The sequence below is a fragment of the Gadus macrocephalus genome, chromosome 19 (genome assembly GCF_031168955.1).
Source record: "Gadus macrocephalus chromosome 19, ASM3116895v1".
NCBI lineage: Eukaryota > Metazoa > Chordata > Actinopteri > Gadiformes > Gadidae > Gadus > Gadus macrocephalus.
The window spans coordinates 14545178-14563596 of NC_082400.1; the positions used below are offsets into that span (position 1 = coordinate 14545178).

At 40.5% G+C, this 18419-nt stretch overlaps 1 protein-coding gene across 3 annotated transcripts; it reads left to right on the forward strand.

Annotated features, from left to right (window-relative positions):
• The first annotated feature begins 1572 nt into the window (after nt 1-1572).
• On the forward strand, nt 1573-11020 carry LOC132447689 (C-type mannose receptor 2-like). 3 transcript variants are annotated; one of them, XM_060038609.1, is made up of 5 exons: nt 1595-2028; nt 8727-8809; nt 9181-9543; nt 9685-9987; nt 10083-11020. In XM_060038609.1, exons 1-5 carry the CDS (start codon nt 1829-1831, stop codon nt 10448-10450), a joined length of 1317 nt encoding a protein of 438 aa, XP_059894592.1. In that variant the 5' UTR covers nt 1595-1828; the 3' UTR covers nt 10451-11020. The 3 variants fall into 3 exon arrangements, with proteins under 3 accessions (XP_059894593.1, XP_059894592.1, XP_059894594.1); XM_060038610.1 differs by lacking the exons at nt 8727-8809; nt 9181-9543; nt 9685-9987; nt 10083-11020 and adding exons at nt 4038-4403; nt 4592-4900; nt 4996-6052 and having other exon boundaries at nt 1573-2028; XM_060038611.1 differs by lacking the exon at nt 8727-8809.
• The last annotated feature ends 7399 nt before the right edge of the window (nt 11021-18419 follow it).

The window sequence follows — 18419 nt, forward strand, 5'->3', positions numbered from 1 at the left end:
GGAAGAGGTGCCTGGGGTGGAGGAGCATGAGGGAGAGGTGGGAGCTGGTGGCAGTGGACTCAACGATGTCCTGAAAGAAAACGAATAAAAAGGAATTAGGAATTATATGCCAGAACTGGGTGATATGGCCATATGTTACGTACAATATGTGATAGCTATGTACACAATATAGTACTGCCAAAAAATACATTGATTAACCATGTAATATTACTAATATAATATATTAGTATAATAATACTTAGAGAATATTACTAATATAATATATATATATTAGTATATATAATATTACTTATATAATATTAATAATTAATAACTAATAATGTTACTAATATTACTTTCTATATTAGCTAAGAGTTTATTGTTTACTGTTTACTGTTTTTTGTTTACTTTTTATAGTTAGTTAGTTAAGAGTTTATTGTTTATCTTATCTTATATTATAATTATTGTTTACTGTTTACTTTTTATTTTACTTTTTATTGTTATCTTAGAGTGTATTGTTTATCTTATATTGTATATAATTTAATATTGTGTTGTGTTTCTTTCTGTAAACTACTGGACAATCAATTTCCTTGAGGGAGTCATCCCAAAAGGATCAATAAAGACTAATCTAATTTAATCTAATCTAATCTAATCTAATCTTATCTAATATATTAGTATAGTAAAGTTTATTTTTAACCTGGAGTCACGAGAACATGGAAGATCTGGATATCATACGACATCCAGCCCGGTCTGCAGGCCGGGCTGCAGAGCCCGTTATCGGGCATGCATCCCGGCCGAGAACCGTGGTCGGGCGGCCTGCGAAAGTCGGCCGGGGACTTTCGCGATCTTCCGCGAAAGTCGGCCGGGGACTTCCGAGAGTCCGCTGCCGGGCTTCGAAGCCCGCGGCCGGGCTGCAGAGTATAATTAATAAAATAATTACTAGTTAATTACAGAGAAAATACTTACATTTGTGTTTTTCCAATCCTGTCGCATCTTTTCGTCCTCCATCTTGTCTAGGATATTTCTTGATTTTCCGTTTTCTCGCAAGGTATTGTGGGAGTAAGTCAGAACTGAAGCGCTTTGAGGGTGCCCATCGAAAATCTCAATTTTGAGGGGATGTTAGCCCTCCCCCTACCCCTTAAGCCACCTTTAAACTGGTATTGGGACATGGCTCCACGGCGCGTGAACGCGCAACAGCGAGGGTTAGGGCTGAGATTTTGAAGCGAGCAAAGGATTGAGATTCAACCAAAGAGAATAACAAGAAAGTGTGTTGATGATGTTTAAAACTCACAACTGTGTGTGTTTGTGCTTCCTCAAAAGTGCAAACCACAAAGCAAAAAAAGAGAAAACAAATGTTTTGTTTAATTATGATGGTCAGCCAAACCAAACACAATTTTTAACCATAATAAATTGAAAGGAACATGGATGGTCAATTTGTTTCTACCTGTGTTGTCAAGGCACATTCATAATACCTTATTTGTTTAGGCCTTTCCGTGGCACTTGATCGAGTTGATAATATTTTGCAAATGTTTCAAGCTATTTTCATATATTTACATGTTCTAATACACATTTTCATTAGCATGGAAGCATGTATATATTCTGAGCATTTCTGCTGCAGAGAACACAAACCTTTTGATATCAGGTAAGTAAACATACCTAATATATACCTATTTTTTTCTTGCCTATTCACCTATTTATCTTAGAATTACGGCAGCAGCATTCTCGCTCAATACTGGGGCATTTTCAAAAATTGCTGTCAGCATTAGTCCCTTGTACAAAATAAGCAGAAAACATGCTCCAGGTTGAAAAGTCCTGAAATGTTCTGATATGTTGAATGTTATAAAAGATAATGCATGTGTCCGGATTATACTCAACACATTTTTTGGGGGACGAATCAATTGTTCTGCTGATTGCTGTAGATACTATTTACCAACAAAGAAGGTTTCTTCTATTTCTCTTCTCTATTACAGCAATTTTCTACCAAAACATTGAATCTTCCTGGGAACATGGGCCCCTCTTCTTTGTTTTGGCTTCTGCTGTTGAGTCCAAGTAAGTCCAATGATTGGGATGTCTAGATTTAGATTCATTTTTGAATATGGATGAAATTCCAAAGAGGAACCATTGCCAATGTTTATTTAGTTAAAGTTAATTTAATATTATGAATTGTTGCTTTGAAAGTGAAGGTTATTCAAGGATTATTAAAACGTTATCCCATTAACCCATCAAGCTAACCAATATATTCGCGATAGTCCATGACCTCTGGCGGAACAGAGGGCATCACACTCTGTCATTATTTGTAAAACAAAACCCTTAAAACATAATTACTTTGATTAGTAATCTTCTAACGCATAACTGTATTCTAGCCCTACACTAATTCTACCCCTCAAATGATTCACTGGGGCTCTTGACTTTTGTTGGACTCTTATTTTGAAGAAAAATTCTTGTTCTTGAGATCCCCCTTTTGAAGAACTGGGTATTTTAAAGATATTTTTAATCTCTGCAGCCATGGTCTATCAATCCAAACATTAACAAAAGACGTAGTTTGATGACGTCGTGAATCAACGTGGACTTGCTGTCTATCACTATTGCCGATGGAGATCGACCTAATGTGACACGGAGAGTTACTGTACTAAAGTCATATTCATGTTACGTTTAGTTTCGTCAGTTCATTTAAGTGAGGCCAGTGGATGATTTTGATGTCTGCGTCTGAGAGAGGGTTAAGCTTCTAGGACACTTAGAGATGAGCCACGGTGTGTGTGGATCTCCGTCTGGTCAGCGGTCAATTCTGATCTCCGTGTCCGGGAAAGGGATGCAGTAGTTTCCACTAATGCACACATATGTGAAGTCAGTTTAAACTGTGTTATATACAGTCCGTGTAAAGTCATTTTTAACCTATAGTATAGTCTATGTTAAGTCAGTTCAACCAGTGTTACGAACAAGTCACTTTAACCAGTATTATAAAAGTCTATGTTAAGTCAGTTTAACCAGTATTATAAGAAGTCTATGTTAAGTCAGTTCAACCAGTATTATAAACTGTCTATGTGGGTTACACCCACTGTTGGAGCCATAACGGAAGTATGGCAATAATAGAATGGAAACACTAATAATTTATACACCTATGGTTAATTTGAGTTTGTATTCTGTCTGGCTTCCCCTGTAGGTCAGTTCTATTATTGCAGTCATTCAGCTAATAAAGGGATTTAATTCACCTGCGGGAATGTGACACAAACGAGAGGAAGCGGGACAGTGTTTTGACCGCTAATGTTCGCGAATAAGTATAGTTATCGAGACAAATCATTTTTGTTTGAAGCTTTATTTAATAAAGCATTTTTGATTGAACTTCTAATCGGATTGCTTTACTTTGTTCTTTGGATTGCGCGACGTCTACCCCGCTCCTATAGTGGCTTTTAATCTTGGCAAAGTCTGTAAATCAGAGCGTGAATATCTGTTCAATCACCAATATCTTTCCAAGTTCAAAAACAAACAAAGGAAACGTCGCCAACGTGTGTATTTTGTAATTGTTTTGGTCAAGCGACGCCTAGCTGCAGAAATTACATGTAATAACTTCAAGGGCTTTAGAAGTTGTTAATAATCCTTGACGTTAATTGTTGTTGCCGATTCACCTGAATCTTGACATGGTAATGTCAAGATTCAGGTGACCTTACCATATTTGGTGGGGAATATATATGTGCGGAACAACCATCACAGTATGTGTGGGTGTATGTATATGTGTGTTTATTGTCATATGCACATTAATATAAGATGAGCAGATTTATAATGATAATGTATAATACCAGTGAAAGTCTTCAGTGTCAGGGTACCTTGACAGAGAAAGTAAAAAAAGAATATGTATAAAGATTATTCGTTAATTAAGAAGTGAGTTAGTTAAGTAATGATATTCAGTATGGATCATGGAACTATGTCAACCATACATAAATTAGACTTTTATTTATTGTATGTATAATTTAATGTTAGTATGCCAAATGTTACACCACTTCATATTCTAAATATGAAGCCTACATCCAGGCCATTTAGTTTTGTTTTTTCTTTTTTTGCAGTTTTCCACTTAACAGTATCAACTGAACTGAGAAAGTTTGTGTCAAGGCCAAACTATGTGAAAAAGAATTGGGATGAAACACTAAAGGAGTGTGAGAAGGAATATAATTCTCATCTCGTGACTTTACACAATCGTTATGATTTAAAAATGATTCAAGACATGGTGGTTTCAAACACGTTCCTTCTTGGTGTCCATCTTGGTCTTCATGAAAAGTCAAATTCAAGCGAATGGTCAAATGGAGAAAAAATGACGAACTGGACAACAGATGGGAATGTAGCCCATGAGCAAAGATGCGTGGCGATTCACAACAAAAGATGGAGTAACCATCCATGCAATGAAACAATGTATTTCATGTGCTACAATGCAAGTAAGTAACGTTATTTGTGTTGCTTTGCTTTCTAGATGTTAAATAAGTTTATGTATTTAATCAATAATCATGTGTGTGTGTGTGTGTGTGTGTGTGTGTGTGTGTGTGTGTGTGTGTGTGTGTGTGTGTGTGTGTGTGTGTGTGTGTGTGTGTGTGTGTGTGTGTGTGTGTTTGGGGGGGGGTTGTAGCTGAATACCAGCTCATTGAACAGGAGAAAGATTGGTGTGAAGCCCGCCTGTTCTGCAGGAAGCATTTCACTGACCTGGTCAGCATCAACACCAACACACAGAATGAGAAGGCCCTCAGAAGAGGAGCCAACAGGGCCTTCTGGATCGGACTGAAGCATGATAACTACGAGTGGGAAGACGGACAGTGCTCCACATTCAGGGAGGGAATTCCCCCCAAAATGAAAAGCAAGGAATGTGCTTCTCTGGGATTACAGTTCGGATTTCTTTTAGGCAGTTGTGGTAATAGAAAGAATATTATATGCATGCAAGGTGAGTTGCAACATTTTAAATCATGTGGCCATCTGATGTGCTAAATTATTGCAAGAGGAAACATTCCTTCTTACCGTTTATGTTTCCCACCTAAGGAGATACCAGAATCACCGTCCCCACTGACCCCCTAACCTGGGAAGAGGCCTACGACTACTGCAAGGAGAACCACGACGGACTTCTGTTCATCAGGGATCAAGATGAGCAAAGCGAAGTCAAAAAATGGCTCAACGTGACTGGGGTTCCTGGACCGGTCTGGCTCGGTCTGAGACAGAGTAGAGCGTTTGGGTTCTGGTTCTGGTCCACCATCGACCAGGTGGTGAACGTTACCAACTGGAAGAATAACACAGCACCCGAGCTGCCTCTCTCCTACCACTGTGGTGCCATCGAGGCCGGAGGCAGGTGGAGGGATGTGAACTGCCAAACCAAGCTACCTGCTCTTTGCATTGAGGACATGGACAAAAAAATGACCTTATCTTCTTGTGACGATGTTAAATTGAAAAAAAAAAAAGACACAAGTTGTCCCTGAGCAAGACCCCTCACCCTAACTGCTCCTGACGAGCTGGCGGTCTCCTTGTGGGGTTGACACCGCTGTCGGTGTGTGAATGCGTGCATGAATGGTTGTAAGTCGCTTCAGTCTGCTTAACACCCTAAATAGAATATAAAAACAATGCTTGTATTGCATAATCTGATATCGTTTTATATTTAAGTATTTGTTTAGCCACAGTTTCCAGATACAATTTGGATGAAGGGCATAATTAAAAGCAGCAGGGAAATATTTTATTCAATGTTCACCTCTTTGTTTTTTTTAACTTTGGGAGCTGGGAACGGAGAAAACATTGTACACTTCACATCGGAGCCGCCCCCTCACACAAGCCAGTCTCTTAACTGAACACACAATCTCTGGACTCCACGACAGGACAGGCAACGCTTGTTCTTTTGATAGGAGGATCAGGAAGTGAGCCTCCTCGAGTCGTAGTTCACTCGGCTGCAAGTGAATGTAACGCCTATCTGCGTGCTTAGGTTTAAAACCGTTCTGTTAAATGTACTGCTTAACGGCAGGTTGACAGGGTTACCCTCGATCCAGCGCATGGTTTTGGGTCCGGTTACAGTTTTGAGATGTATGCAAATAAACATTCAATCCCCTTTCTTTAATGAGGACGAGTTGAACGTAGCCTCTCTGAGCACGACAAGCACCACCGTTACTACACTGCAGTCGCACAAACAAAAGCACACATACACTGCTTTCCCTGAGTGCATCAGTCATATGTTAAAACATTAAGAATGTGGCATTTAACGTCATCGTTTCGCACGCCTCGCATGTCAAAGCCAGTCGACACAGCTGTGGCATAACTATCATGACACAGCCGTGTCAGACCTTTTTCCATAACATCCGCAATTTCATAATTGCGTAGCCTAAGTGCAGTGGGATTCTCTTGTGCTTCTTGTGTAGTCTTTTTTTTCCCAAAGTCCTTAAGAATTTCCCTTTCCAACTTTCCTTGACCTCCTGACTTATTTCATCGAGGTCCAGGAAAAATGTTAAGACAAATGTTTTTGACTGTTCGACGGGATCCATGGAGCTGTGTCAGAGATTACACAGAGGGCATGCGGCTGACTCGAAACCCTGTGGTACAACTGTAGTCATAGCCGTTGATAATGGGGTATTGGAGGGAAAAACAACACATGTTACAAATAATGTTCATTAATTCTAAATAAAATAACATTAATTTGATCGTTTCAGAAACGCTAAGGAAGTCCACACAGGGGAGTCTAAATATGAGGGGAAAAAAAAATAAGTGGTTTATAGTTCTGTTTCATCAATGGAATACTTGATTTACAAAAGTCCATTGTCCATCAGGTTTTCTTTAAAGTTCCTATTCCTAAATGGAAAGTGTAATTTGAAATCAATACAGGCAGAAATGTATGCCATTAAGGGTTCCAATTTCATCGATTTTTACAATGCGATGAATGAATTACAGGTTATTTCATTAAGGTGGTAAGGGAGCTGGAGTTCTAAATATAATTAATAAAGTAAGTTTAAAAAAACATCTTAAAAGAATATGAATGGATATTAATACCAGGATACCGTTCGTTAATAGTTTGTCTGGAGGGCAATAAACCAAACTTGACCGTGGAGCTCAGGATGTCGCCGCAATGTGTTACAGAGAGACAGACAGACGGACAGAGAGGCAGGGAGATGGATGGACACACAGACAGAGACAGATAGAGAGATGTAACTACTGACTAGGCCCTGCCTACTTTTATATCTACATGAAGCCAGCAGCACAGCAAACATGCAAATAACTTCTTGAGCTGGCGTTTGTGTTGCGCAGGTGACGCGTATGGAAATATAACATAAGATAAGGGTAGGATAAGAATGTTTTATGTTTACACTGAAAATGTGCTTGTTTGTTTAATATTTGAATTATGACACACCTCTCTCACACACACACCTCTCTCACACACACACACACACACACACCTCTCTCACACACACACACCTCTCTCACACACACACCTCTCTCACACACACACCTCTCTCACACACACCTCTCTCACACACACACGTCTCTCTCTCACACACACGTCTCTCTCTCTCTCTCTCTCTCTCTCTCTCTCTCTCACACACACGTCTGTCTGTCTGTCTGTCTGTCTGTCTGTCTGTCTGTCTGTCTGTCTGTCTGTCTGTCTGTCTGTCTGTCTGTCTGTCTGTCTGTCTGTCTGTCTGTCTGTCTGTCTGTCTGTCTGTCTGTCTGTCTGTCTCTCTCTCTGTCTCTCTCTCTGTCTCTCTCTCTCTCTCTCTCTCTCTCTCTCTCTCTCTCTCTCTCTCTCTCTCTCTCTCTCTCTCTGTGTGTGTGTTTGCTGGAGAACGCATGTTAAGATCCAGGTGACCTTACCATATTTGGTGGAGAACATATATGCGCTCGGTGGTAGGGTCGGAACAACCATCACAGTCTGTGTGGGTGTATGTATATGTGTGTTCATTGTCACATGCACATTAATATAAGATGAGCAGATTTATAATAATAAAAATTATAATGTATAATACCACTGAAAGTCTTCAGTGTCAGGGTTCCTTGACAGAGAAAGTAAAAAAAGAATATGTATAAAGATTATTCGTTAATTAAGAAGTTAGTTAGTTAAGTAATGATATTCATTACGGATCATGGAACTATGTCAACCATACATAAATTTGACTTTCATTTATTTTATGTATAATTTTAGTATGCCAAATGTTACACCACCTCATATTCTAAATGCAATATCAGCGTTTTACATCCAGGCAATTTACAGACAAAACTGAAAAACAACAATTTTCCTTTTAGACCAAATGTCTAAAGTGTGAAAATGAACATGGATTGTCAGGTAACATGCAATGGTTGCATCTATTTGCATCGTCAAGGTACATCTAAATGACCTGCATCGTAACCTGCGTCGTAAAAATATTTTCTTATTTTATGGTCTGATGCAGTGTTTATTATCATGGGAGCATATATATATTAAGAGCAAATCTGCCGCAGCAAACACAGACCTTTGCGGACCAAGTAAGCAACCAAAATATATGTCGAGTTTGTTTTTTCCAAACCTTGTAAATCAATATATATATATTAGAGAAAATTTTGCAAATGTTCTGTCTTCAAAGCTGTTTAGTCTTACAGTCAAATACATGGCTTATTCAAGCAAGAATATATTAATTGTTAGTAACCAGTACATGCGTGTCCTGATTATAGTCAACTGAGTTTTGGGAACTTTGGGAAGTTGTTCAGCGATGATATGGATTTGATTTATCAATGACGATGGTTTCCTCTGATATCTTTATCTTACACAGATACGTTTTTCTATTGAAACAATTCCATGTCCCCGTGATCATGGACTCCCCCCATTTGTGGTCGCTTCTGCTGCTGTGTTTAAGTAAGTGTAACGCTTAAGTCGAGATTGACCTTCGATGCCATCAGCGAAGAATGCATGGAGGGTGCCTACTGTAGTGTGGCTGTGTAGGTCAATCCCCTTTAGACAGACAATCATTTAAGGGATCTTTTAAATGTTTTTAAAGGGCTGGACAGCAGAAAATGCATTATTATAATACCTCTGAGGGCTTTATACATTTTTAATAATCCTTGACATGAATTATTGTTGACGGTTCTGCTCTCCTGTTGGGGGTTTGTTTGCTGTGAACGGGCAGAGAGTTTCCTCAAGCAGAACCATTCCTCCAAGTACATTGTGTTGCCCTCACTGCTATTAACCCTAACCCTGATTGAATTTTAGTTTTTTATTTGTTGCAGTTTTCCACTTAACATTATCAACTGAACTGAGAAAGTTTGTGCTGCTGCCAGATGTGACCAAGTCCTGGAATGACACACAGAAGGAGTGTGCGAACAGAAATGGTTCTCATCTCGTGACTTTACACAATCGCTATGATTTAAAAATGATTCAAGACATGGTGGTTTCAAACACGTTCCTTTGTGGTGTCCATCTTGGTCTTCATGAAAAGACAAATCCAAACGGATGGTCAAATGGAGACAAAATGATGAACTGGACAACAGATTGGAATGTAACCCATGAGCAAAGATGCGTGGCGATTCACAACAATACATGGAGTAACCATCCATGCAATGAAACAATGTATTTCATGTGCTACAATGCAAGTAAGTAACGTTATTTGTGTTGCTTTGCTTTCTAGATGTTAAATAAGTTGATGTATTTAATCAATAATCGTGTGTGTGTGTGTGTGTGTGTGTGTGTGTGTGTGTGTGTGTGTGTGTGTGTGTGTGTGTGTGTGTGTGTAGCTGCATACCAGCTCATTGAACAGAAGAAGGATTGGTGTGAAGCCCGCCTGTACTGCAGGAAGCATTTCACTGACCTGGTCAGCATCAACAACACCCAGAACGAGGAGGCCCTCAGAAGAGGAGCCAACAGGACCTACTGGATCGGACTGAAGCATGATAACTACGAGTGGGAAGACCGACAGTGCTCCACGTTCAGGGAGGGAATTATCATCAGACCTAATGGCAAGGAATGTGCTTTTCAGGGAGATGGTGAATTTGGTTTAGACAAATGTGAAACTATCAGGAATATTATTTGCATGCAAGGTGAGTTGCAACATTTTAAATCAGGTGGCAATTTGACATGTTAAATCGTTGCAAGAGGAAACATTCCTTCTTACCGTTTATGTTTCCCACCTAAGGAGATACCAGAATCCTCGTCCCCACTGACCCCCTAACCTGGGAAGAGGCCTACGACTACTGCAAGAAGAACCACGACGGACTTCTGTTCATCAGGGATAAAGATGAGCAAAGCGAAGTCGAAAAATGGCTCAACGTGACTGGGGTTCCTGGACCGGTCTGGCTCGGTCTGAGACAGAGTAGAGTGTTAGGGTTCTGGTTCTGGTCCACCATCGACCAGGTGGTGGACTTTATCAACTGGAGGGACGGCCCTCCCGAGCTGCCTCTCTCCTACCACTGCGGTGCCATAGATGGTGGAGGCATGTGGAGCGATGTGAAATGCCAAACAAAGCTACCTGCTCTTTGCATTGAACACTTTAAGCGCTCATAACCTTGTTCTTGAGTTGGCTTGTGTGGGTTTAAGAATTTGTGTGGAGGACATGTACAGTACCACCCATAAAAAAGTAATTAGTTATCTTTGACCTTGTGTTGGTTTGTGTGGGTGCAAGAAATTGTATTTTTCTGTCATTACTCGTTCAGGAAACCCTTCATCTTTCCCCGTTTAATTTCTTTTCACCTTTCGATTTGAACAACAAAGGCTGGGTTTTGTAAAAGTATACATTTCCTTTTTTTTTGTTTTATTTAGTATGTTTTCTTAATGCCATCCGTTCCCCCCCTGAAATGGCTGAAACTTTTTAATCGCAGAATGCATCATATGAAAGCATAGTGTTTTGTGTGGATTTTGAAAAATGCATTGAAAGATAGATGCCTTACTGACCCCGACGGAAATACAGTTTTTCAGATCCATCTCCATAGTGGAAGCCGAGCATAACTTTCATGTCGGGTTCAGTAAAGGATGATATGGGGGCATGTCTTTTTTTTAATTATGTTGCTAGGTTACATGAAAATTTATTTCAGAGATTAAAGTGCCGATATGTAAACACTCTGGTCCTTCTACTCATTGCATCGCACCCCAAAAGGAGGGATTGGACTTGGGATGCCGACAAAGGATTTTCGAAAGACGTGAGAGGTAAATGTGATTCTGAGCCCGGATAGCCCATTGAATCTGGAAAGAGATTTTTTGGGGTGAATTAATAAACAAACACACATACACACACACACACACACACACATACTCCTCTCTGGTGCCCTCCACTTCATCCTGCTGTCATAATTAGCTGAGTGCTGCAAGCAGCGCTCAACTAATGTTATTCCTAGGCTTTATTCTATCTTTCTTCCTTTCCTTAATTCTTTCTTTCTTTCCTATTCTCTAGACATTTTGGGACCAGACTTCCTCAGCAATTTTTCACCTAGAGACTCCGTTCCTCTTTTAAAATGTTCATATTAGCTGATCTATCTATGTGGCAAGAATGATGAATTCCTAAGGCTCAATTGTAGATGCAACAACACACATGTTGTGTAATTGCAGTAACACATACACAAAAACAAACCAAAACCATCCCCTGATGAATCCTAAAAGCTGCCATTGACCTAATAAAGTATGGTTTCAAGGTCCAAATGCAGTACATTAACCGGCAACACTAATAGAATGTGACATCAACTGATATATCGACCATTTTGGCTGTTCTGAAGCGTTCTCTCGCATCCCTGTGATGTTTGTCTTGCATAATCACCTAGCCTACACATCCTGGTTTATTTATTACCCCAAAAAAATAAAAAAATAAAAAATCATCAGAACCTATTACCAGCGGCAAACTGTTTTGGTTTCATCACGCTTGTAATCGTTTTTTAACCCGCACTATTACAGACGTTAACCGAATGGGAAACATTTTTGGATCTCGATCGTAGTCCATTGTCGCAGAGATTGTACGTACACTGCCTCGCACTCGCAGTAATTCCAATTACGTCGATGAAATTCAACCCAAGCCGAAATAACATGCAGAGCAAGGGTTGTTTGGTTCCACTCCCTCGGTTTGTGCGTATTGTGGCGACAGAGAGCCAATGGGAACCCAGGTTGCTGGGGGTATCTTGTCGCTGGCTCATTTGCAGTAACATTCTAGTAAACAGAATCCACAGAACATGAGGATTAAGGATTGCATGGCAGGGGGTTGTACCTGCTTTTGTGTATGTCTTAAGGGAGGGATTACGTAGCCTACTACTCAACGATGGAGCGAGCTCCCAAGATCCCAATGATCTCCATAATCTCTAATTCATGTGTGATAGAATATGTATCAATCTGTCCGTTTTTATCCGACAACTGAAACAAAAACCAACACATCCAGATTTTATTCTATATTTTTATATGAATAAACAAACAATAAAAGATGCTGATATCAAATGCAAAGCAATGCACTGTGCCTCCTCTAGTTCGACAGTGTCAGAGGATGCAGCTTCACCGGTGTCAATAACTCTTTCCTTGACACCGGTGCCAACACTGCTGTCAGCATGTTCAAAATCGAGTCTGCCTTCAAACCACTGAAACAACCTTAGTTGTTCAAAAGGACACAATGAAACATGACAATTTCCTCTCGCTCGCAAGATGCAAAGACGCACACACACACACACACACACATGCATCAACACATAGGCACATGTGTACATGCTAAACACACCCATGCGCACGCACAACACGCACACACACACGCACGCACGCACACGCACACACACATTACACACGTGTGCACGTGCACTAAGGCATACAAAGTGAAATGCCATCAGTGCAGGGATGAGCGTGCACGAGTGAGGGAATGCAGCACATTCAAGCTGAAACACACATACACACACCAGAAGCATTCAAGGTTAAATGTCCTGTCCATGTGTGTGGAATATAGCACCCATGATAAAGCGATTACACACACACACACGCATGCGTGTGCATGCGAAATGTCACCAGTACACTTAATGGTGTCTAATGTCAGGCTTTACAGTCGAGGGTCAATAATTCCAGTCATTCACTGTGGACCGACAATTCAGAAAATGTCATCATGGATGCATGGCCACAGTCGGTCACCCTATCACATATAACATGGGCACTTGTTATGGTACAACCTGATGGATGGATGAATTGTACTGTGTGATTCGTTTGGCCGAGAGAGAGAGAGAGAGAGAGAGAGAGAGAGAGAGAGAGAGAGAGAGAGAGAGAGAGAGAGAGAGAGAGAGAGAGAGAATCCCATTCAGGGAATTTGGGAAGATTGTTCTATACCCTTAAAACTATAACCTACTAGAATGAGATAAGGGTAGAAAAACAGAGAGCCTTCTGAAGAGAGGTAGTCCGATGTTCTGTGCCACCAGTATGTACGAGATAAGAATCAGGCCTGGGTACCAAGTAGCCACATGGTAGGATCAGAGTGATTCTGATAAAAGTCTTCATCTATGTGTCCATACTATCCCTTGTTAGAGTTAAAGTGTTGTACTTTCCACAACAGGATAAAACAGCATCTTTACCACCTCTCCTGGCGTTCTGTGGCTGTTTCCTACAATCCCAACCTATCCCTATCAGAAGTGTGCACTCTCAACACTACATGCAGACAATTCTTGATATATCACCATTTTCCTTCCTTCATTTTTACTTCTCTCGAGCAGAAAAGAGGCCTGTGTCATACAACTATGAATGGTACAATTTAGAGTGACACTCCATTTTGGCTCTTCTAAACGTATATGCAAGATTAAGAACACCTGCAACAATTTAATGTTGATAAGCCATGAAGCCGTTTGATCAAGGACAAACCGATATCAGAGGAAGGTCACACATCATCACATCACTTTTCCATAGTGATGAAAAAAAAAGAACACAAACAGAAACAGAAACAATACCTCCGCGCACAACTGCACCGCCACCAGAAGCACTTACTCACGCATCGACTCCTTTAAAGATGAGTTGATTCGCATAGGTTCTTTGCTCGATGGGGAAATAAAGTAAGCTCCCCGAGTTCTCGATGAATTGCTCTACCTCCATGATTGATCTCGGCCCGACCTTAAGTAATGGCCCGAAGAGACAGAAGGTCACGACTGTTTCTGCAGGAACGCTGTGACATTGCCATGGCTGCAGGAGATGGGATTCTGTGCCGGGAATTTAGTATTTATTCTCGTTGGAATAATGTGGTTTATATTAATAATGTGTGATTTATTCCTTTTATCTCTTACGACACGCTATTTTCTACCCTCTTATTCCATACCGGCGGGAAATATGGAGCCTGGCTTGGCATATTCTGTGAAAAAAAATTTTTTTTTTGTTTTTTTCAAAAACATACATAAACAATAGAAAGAACATATTCTACCTAAAAATATACATATGATGAAATGATATATAATCCAATTTGTTAATTGTGGAGATCATTTGTCTGGTGTGTGTGAATTTTTTATATGACATCAACATCCTATTGCTGGACAGAAATATAAAAAAAATTGGCAATTTCGTTTTGAGTAGTCACCTGACCTCCCTTGTTCTTATTGCACTTTTAGTTTTTTCTTTGATGGCAATTCCCTTGAGTCTTTTCACTCCCAGTCCTGCTCTCCAAAGAACAGGACATCATGCATCCCCCGGTCCAGGTTGATTCTAATTCTTTATAGTACTGCATTAACTTACGTTATTTAATGGTGAATTAATGTACGGTTATTGTAAAGGGTCACAAATAAAGCAAGTAAATAATGCTGCCATATTACTGCGTGAAAGTCGGATCATTTACTGCTCAATTTTTGGGGGCATAATCAAGAGAACCGGATCATTGCGAGTTCCTCGGATATCTTCTGATCAACATTGAACTCGTGTCAAGTGATTGACGTGCATGTGTGACATATATGTTACGTGGCACCCATTCACATAACAGCCCGAAGAAGACGTTACCAACCGGAAACGCGTGAAAAAATAAACATCTGCTGATGGAAGAGTGTGAAAATTATGATTCGATTTCTTATATTAAATTGTAATACATAACATTGCTATTTGCTGTTTGACGGTTGAACAACTCTGATTGGTTTCCGATAGGAAAGCACCGTAGGAAACCGTATGCTCCAGGTAAAATGTATTTGATATTCGAGGTGTTATTTGGTTGCATACAATTAAGAACCAGATGCATTCTGTTAGCTAATTACAGCACATATCATGAAGGATCATTAGCAGTGAACAGTTGACAACCACAGTCACATACTGAACAACTTGTATTCATTGGGGGTCAAACAGGGCTCACAGAGACATTGCAATCTCTGAGGTGGTTCTTTGGGCTGTCTTTAATGTCTCCCTCATGAGATGAGATCAGATAAACAATACATTTTCCTTACAGCTCTCTCCATAGGTTTGTTACTGGTGAGTTACTCTATTTACATTTAGATCATAAAACAGTTGCTTCTATTCAAAGTGACATGGCTAAATTCAGACGATGGAGTGGCTGGGGGTTTAGGGGGTTTAGGGGGTTCAGGGGGACTGGCTCAAGGTTCTCCAAATATGTTTGCTGGACGTTTGAACCCCGAAAAAATTGACACATTTCTTAACAAATAGATTCTCTCTTCACATACTTTTAAATCAGTTTTGGATAAAATTATTATCCGCCTCATATATCAATGCCACGCTTACAGGATTAAGCTAGCAGATTGTTTGGTTTCGGTGAGCACAATCACTTAGCTTTACTGCTCTCTCTCTCTCTCTCTCTCTCTCTCTCTCTCTCTCTCTCTCTCTCTCTCTCTCTCTCTCTCTCTCTCTCTCTCTCTCTCTCTCTCTCTCTCTCTCTCTCTCTCTCTCTCTCTCTCTCTCTCTCTCTCTCTCTCTCTCTCTCAAAAGTCTCTCTTTCTCACTCTCACTCTCTAACTAAACAGAGAAACACAGATATTACGATTTTAAGAAACTAGCTAGATTCCACGAGGTTCTGAAGCAGCCCACGCATTGGACGATGAAAAACACAAACAACAACACGAGTAGAAGAAGCTTCAACAGTCAGCCGGGTGGTGGGCAGGCGGGCAGACATCTGTAAGAGCTCAGATCCATATCACCACTGAGTGTTTTTAAGGTAATGGCCTCCTCTGGCACGGCACATCTGACGCTGGTAATTGCTTAAAAGTCCCGGCTGGAAAGCTGGCTCCTTGTGCTTTGAAAGCCCAGAGCTCAGACAGTCTTGTTGTTTTTGTATGGCCCCTGTTGCTGTTTGCCCCTGTGTTGTTGTTGTTTTTGTTGTTGTTGTGGGCCGAAGAGCCCAATCCTTTCTTTGTTTGGTATCACTGGGCTTCCTCTCTGTTCTTCGTCCTCTTCCTCACCCCCCACCTTTCTCCCCTCACTCCCCACCCCCCTCATTTCTCCCCTCTATCCCCATCATCCCTTCCCCCTCCTTCCTCATCCTCCTCCTCGTCATGATCTCCTCCCCTCTCCCTCTCTCTCTCTCTCTCTCTCTCTCTCTCTCTCCCCCCCTCCATCCGTTCTCCTCTACTACTTTTGTTCCTGCACCATCCCCCTCCTCCATCTTCTCTTCATCCTCTCTCACCCTCTCCTTCCGTTCTCCTCCTCTCCTCCTCCTTTCGCCTCTCCTCCTTTCTCCTGGCTTTTCTTCCCCCCCTCCTCTTCATTGTCCTTCCTCTTCTTCCTGTACCTCCCCCCCTCCTCCCCCTTCCACCTGCATCCCTTCTCTTCATCCTCTCTTCCCCTCTCCTTCCGTTCCCCTCTCCGCCCCTCTCTGTTCTTCTACTCCTCTCTCATCCCATCCCCCTCTGTCATCCCCCTCTTCCTCATCGTCCTCCTCTTCCTCCTGCCGGGTCCCTACTGAACAGGTGTCCTCGTGCGAGGCCACCCTGACAGCAGCGGATCAGAGATTGACAGGTGGAGGGAGCACAGCCAGCGCCCGCCCCCTGCCCGTCAGCTGTCTGACATAATGAGGGATTTCACAGCTCGGATCACAGGCGCATACGTGTGCATGTACGCGTGCATGCATGTGACACACACACACACACACACACATACAAACACACACACACAAATACACACACACACACACAGACACACACCGAGAAGTACATGCAGCGCACACACATACTGTACAAACACACACACACAAATATGTGTGAGTGTATATATACAGTATATACTGTATAAATAAATGTGTGTGTAATATATATATATATATATATATATATATAATGTATACTGTGTGTGTGAATGTATGTATTATGGCTGTAATCATTCATAAATATCGATCAGTCGTCAACATTTTGAAAATAGATTAATTGTCATTTATCAGGTATAAATAACCATAACCATAACCATTATTAATGACCATGCATAATAGTGTTGCAGTTCAATTCAAATATTTGGTTAATTTATGATTATAATAGGAATCATCCAGTGTTGTCTTGGCTGCTTGTCAGAGAAAGCAAGCATATAGAGACATCACAAGTTACTTTGGACTCTGGTAACTTCTGATCGCATTTACTACATATGACTCAATTATTAATCAAAAAAATTATCTTCTGATCAATCCTCTATGAAAATAATCATTTGTTGTGTGGATATGTGTGAGCGTGTGTGTGAATTTATGAATTTAGCCTATTTGGCTTATTAAATCTATTCAGTCAGGATCTACATCAAAACCACATGATTGTAGATATGGAGGAAAAGACTGTTCACAAGTGTATTACCAACCGACATCCTCGACAAAAACTTTGTTTGAATAAAACTTTGTGAAGAAATCAAAGTGAACAAATCCGATACAAAAGTAAATTTCCTATCAGATTATACTTGGTTGTGTGCTCAGTTCAAGAGATTTTGGCTAAATTTCTTAGATGCGACTAAAACCAAACAGTATGAGAAAAACTTAATCGATTTGGCTAGGTGAGGAAAAAGCTGAATACATTCATAAAATAGGAAAAAAACATTTTATCGACTTTTTGTATTAATCCCAGACGTGTTTGGGCATGAAGACAAAAAATATGGATAATAAGGAGTAAAACTGCCAAAACTGTCTACACTGTCACCCCCAGAATTGTACTCAAAATGACAAAATGAGAATATGATATGTTTGTACAATGAAAACTCTGCATCAAAGATAATAAATTGCATTGCCCACATTGTGCATTTTCTAAGGACCCCAGTATGGAGGCCACAAAACCTACATTTTTCAGTCTATGCTTTGACCTACGGTTGACTGTTGCCATCCCATAATCTGCGTTCATAAATTATGTGTTGTCATTGCATCGCATTCATCTTAAATCAGTTGAATTCCATTTAATCCTTAACCTAATTGTGATTACATTTAATGGCAAGGAAGAGTGCTGCTTTGAACGCCGACCAAAAAAAAGATGTTTTTTCTAATTTGATTATGTTAATGAGATACAAATGGTATCCCCTTCATTGTTCTCTCTTGAGCCCCTACGTACACACATGGAAGTGGGCAACCTGTTATTTTCTCTTTCAGCATTAGTAA

What these genes read in the sequence shown, in the direction of transcription:
- LOC132447689 (XM_060038609.1), top strand. Translation starts at nt 1,829, where the DNA reads ATGCATGTGTCCGGATTATACTCAACACATTTTTTGGGGGACGAATCA. An exon ending in GCTTCTGCTGTTGAGTCCAA is followed by an intron (nt 2,029 to 8,726) that starts GTAAGTCCAATG and finishes TATCTTACACAG; the next exon opens with ATACGTTTTTCTATTGAAAC. An exon ending in GAATATTATTTGCATGCAAG is followed by an intron (nt 9,988 to 10,082) that starts GTGAGTTGCAAC and finishes TTCCCACCTAAG; the next exon opens with GAGATACCAGAATCCTCGTC.